Genomic DNA, 3,860 nt, shown 5'->3' with positions numbered 1-3,860 from the left:
GTTTGAAACCAAGGACCCCATACAGAAGATGAATGCTGCTAAAGTCAGCTGAAAGCCTAAACCAGTATGTTTTAAAGCTATCTATCTTTTATATCTGTAGCAGCAATTTTCTTACAAGCAGCAGATTAGGACTTTTTGTAAGAAGTTCAGTACTTACTGCTATAGTCACCATATCCATAGTAGTTGTTGTAACCAGTGTAGTCATATCCTCCATAACCTCCATACCCTTGGCTGTTGTAGCCATAGTTCCCATACCCCTGATTCCAGTAGTTGCTGTATCCCTGGTTCCAGTTTTGGCTGGGGCCTGCAACACAACATGCCAAAACTCAGAGCTGCAGGAGACTTGTTTTCATTCAAGCAAGCCCCTTGCCTTCCAATACTATGGCAGTGCAAACTTACCTCCACCTCTTCCTCGAGCTCTTCCGACAAATCCTCCTCGACTTCCCCACTGCTGCTGCTGCTGGTACTGTTCCTTTGACATGGCTACTTTTATTTCACACTGGAAACAGAAAGTTAAAGTCAGATCCAATTAGCAAAGATAACCCCCAAAAACCATTTCTTAAACTTACAGAACACTAAGCAGAAAATAGGATTTGGTCACCCTGGTGCTCTCCCTGAAAAAAAATGGATAGCTTATACTCTCCAACTTGAAAATAGTTGTAAGACACTGGCGTTATAAAAACATTTCAAGTTTCCTAATTTTCTGCCAGTAGAACCAATTCTGAAAAGAATGCTTGTTTCTTTGTATGTCTTTCTGTTCTCCCTTTGAAATAGACCTCTGAGGTCTATTTATCTGGGAAAAGTGAAATCAAATCTGAGTTACAAAAGTATGGTCAACATTTTTACTCAACTGTTCTGAAGCTTCCACTACATATTCATCCAATGAAGAAGAGGCCAGCTACAATTTGAGTTTTTGTTACTAGGTTGTATTTCAACCAGGTTTCTGAAAGGAATGTAGCTTCCAACAGGAAAGCCTAACTTCCCATTTAATTTCAGTTTTGGAAGCACTCTAAGATAAATTGATGTTTTACTTAAAACAACAAGTATTTCCATATTAAACACACAAAGATCCAGCTACCAGGAAAACATGGTGCAGCCTGATACAGCGGATCAGTGACACAGCACTCTGACCACACAGGTAGAGAATGTGGGAGCTTCACAATGAACAAATATGCTGCGGCCCAGCCATTTCCCCACAGGGCGTGCAGTACAAAACCTCACCAGAAGTTAACCCTCAACTCAGAAGTTAAGATTACAGTAACCTATTCCTAGCACCTCTATAAATACTTCATAGGCATAACGCCTACATGTGAGAAATAATGGTTACAGGTATTTTCAGACTATTATCCCCAAACAGATGCAACTGATAATGTAATTCCCTCTGTTGTCATTGTTCAGTTTCTCTAGGAAAAACTCCACCTACTTTACTAAGCCCAACATTGTGGTATTTCTTTTCCATTATTTTCTTCACTGGTTCCTCCTCCTTGAAAGTAATGAAGCAAAATCCACGCCTCTTGTTAGTTTTGTTGTCCATGGGGAGCTCTATCGATTCAACCTGGTAGAAGACACGGATTTTTATCTTTTATCCTGCCATTCATGTCACTTAAAAATGTTTCTAACAGGTTGTATTTGTTAACCGAAATTATTTAGACTTGAATACGATAATGTGCGTCCTTTGTAGGGCTTTGCATCACTAGAAACCATCACCATCACAAATACTACCTTCACCAGAAATAGCATTCGTAATTGTGTAAAAGATTTTTTTCCTCTAACTCATAGTTTCATTTGCCCGTTAAGGAACTCATACAAAATATGGCGCACAAAGAATATTTCAGTTGTGCTGGATAAATAGCTTCAGTTTGACTTTCAGTTTTAACTCAGTTAAGACTGAAGTAACTAGGTGTTTCAAACCTTGAGCAGACCTAAACCTTCAAGTTTTGTATGAAAAAGATGTAGCTTTGTGCAAGTGCATAGTTCTGTTCATCCACAACACTGCTAAAATTTTATGTTAAACAGAACAAATTTTACACCTGACTACAAACACAGAGTAAGATTCTCCTTACGTATGGCACACGAAACTTCAGCCTAGGCAAACAGCAGTTAAAGTCTATAGTCCAGAATGAACTGTCTGTAAGGTAGTAAGATGGCAGGTATTTGACAACAGAATTCCCTGACAACAGAGTTGTCATGACCTGATGCTGGCAACATCTGAGAACTAATAGGATAGCAGCAGCTGTACCAAGCTCATACAAGGCCAGTTTTTAAGGACTGCCGTGATATTTTGTTCATCTGCACCACCAAAAACTTGGGAGAGAGAGAGACAGAGACTACAGTTGCACAGAATTTAGGTAAACTATCTGAATCTGTGCCATAGCAGATCAGATGGGGTGGATGAAGAGCATCTCACCCAACTGACCAAAGCAGCATGCTCAAAAACATTGCCTCCCATGCCTGTCCCAGTCAAGACTGTCAGACATCCCATGAATCAGTTCCTGACTGACTTATTCCAGCTCCTCTTTCCATTAACCCAGTTTATGCAACTCAAAGCCTGTAATTAATACCCTTATTAAAATTCTGACTACTAAGACACATGGAGCTACACTGGCCATTAAACTTACAGTAGCGTCCACACAAGTTGCATTTGGGGGCTGCTTTTTATTACTAAATTTGTGAAGACAGAACAAGTCCTACAAGTATAAGCAGTTTATTTCACCACATACCTCACCAAAACCTCCAAAATATTCCCTTATTTTCTCCTCAGGAGTGTCTGGAGATAAGCCCCCAACAAAAATCTTTTTAACGGGTTCTTTTGTTTTCATGGCTTTAGCTCTTTTTGGATCAATGACCTTTCCATTCAGCTTATGTTCTTTCTGGTCCATGACCTGTGGAAAATTAAAACACGATCTTACTCATGGTTCAAGCTAAACGTTTCACTGATGTTTCGAGCAAGGCCCAGTTATTTTATACTTAGTTTTTGTAAATGCTATTGCTTCAATTTCAATACTTTGATTACAGCAATAATTTGTTGCACAAAACTAAACAGTTACGTGATTTTGATCACTATCCACCGACATAGACAGTTCTGACAAAGCCTTTCAAGAGTCACCTGGTGCCATGTATCACCCAAAGGAGGTAAGAGTGTAACATTTCCCAGAAAGTATGCTACAATCCCATCCTCAAACCTCATGAAGTAAAGAATCTGTACGTTAGATAACCAAAGGTCAGTGAAGATGAAAACTTTTCAGTGTGCTATGTCAACAGCATTTTAGAAAGGTTAACAGCTTATTTTTGCTTGGATAAAGCCCAAATCCATCAAAGCCACTGGCTCTACTCTAGGGGTTCACATTGCAGCTCTGGAATGCAAAGACTTGAAGTTCTTTGTAAATTACTGCTTTCACAGTAGTAGGCAGCAGACATTTATATACAGTATTTTTAAAGTACTTAAGTCCAGTGGCTCGCAGTACACTCCCCTGTAAGTACCCAAAGCCATAGTTTGGGCATCACTGCTCGTCCTGGCCACTGCATCATGAGTAAGAGGTTCAGGAAAAAAGCATTTCAATAAGCATCTTAAATATGTATCCCAGAATCATCTTTAACAGATCACAAACAAACACCTATGCATACAATCATTTTAGTGCTGTATCTTTGCTATCTAAAATTGAACATGTTGTTTCATTACATTAATACTACCTTATCTACGCTCTCCGATTCTTTGAAGAGTACAAAGCCAAAGCCTCTCGATCGCCCAGTGATGGGATCTAACTTCAGAGTGCAGTCTACGACTTCACCAAATTTAGAGAAATAGTCCTTCAGATCTTTCTTTGTAGTGTCCCAGCTAAGGCCGCCGATAAACATTTTCC

At 39.5% G+C, this 3,860-nt stretch overlaps 1 protein-coding gene across 2 annotated transcripts in view; it reads right to left on the bottom strand.

Annotated features, from left to right (window-relative positions):
• The window catches only part of HNRNPD (heterogeneous nuclear ribonucleoprotein D), a 6,279-nt gene extending 2,419 nt beyond the window's left edge, over positions 1-3,860 (bottom strand). The window contains exons 1-5 of one of the 2 annotated variants that reach the window (XR_657783.1): positions 3,691-3,855; positions 2,721-2,882; positions 1,424-1,555; positions 400-499; positions 158-304 (exon numbers count right to left, since the gene is read on the bottom strand). Coding sequence is in view for 1 of the 2 variants with exons in the window: in XM_009283678.1 (XP_009281953.1) it covers positions 158-304; positions 400-499; positions 1,424-1,555; positions 2,721-2,882; positions 3,691-3,855 (706 nt within the window). In the remaining variant the exon portion in view is untranslated. Of the gene's footprint in view, positions 1-157; positions 305-399; positions 500-1,423; positions 1,556-2,720; positions 2,883-3,690 lie in introns of both variants that reach the window. The other variant, XM_009283678.1, reaches the window with a different exon arrangement.

Source organism: Aptenodytes forsteri, unplaced genomic scaffold (genome assembly GCF_000699145.1).
Source record: "Aptenodytes forsteri isolate BGI_AS27 unplaced genomic scaffold, ASM69914v1 Scaffold342, whole genome shotgun sequence".
Taxonomy (NCBI): Eukaryota; Metazoa; Chordata; class Aves; order Sphenisciformes; family Spheniscidae; genus Aptenodytes; species Aptenodytes forsteri.
The sequence above is the reverse complement of the archived record's forward strand: the minus strand, read 5'-3'. Positions and strand labels throughout refer to the sequence as shown.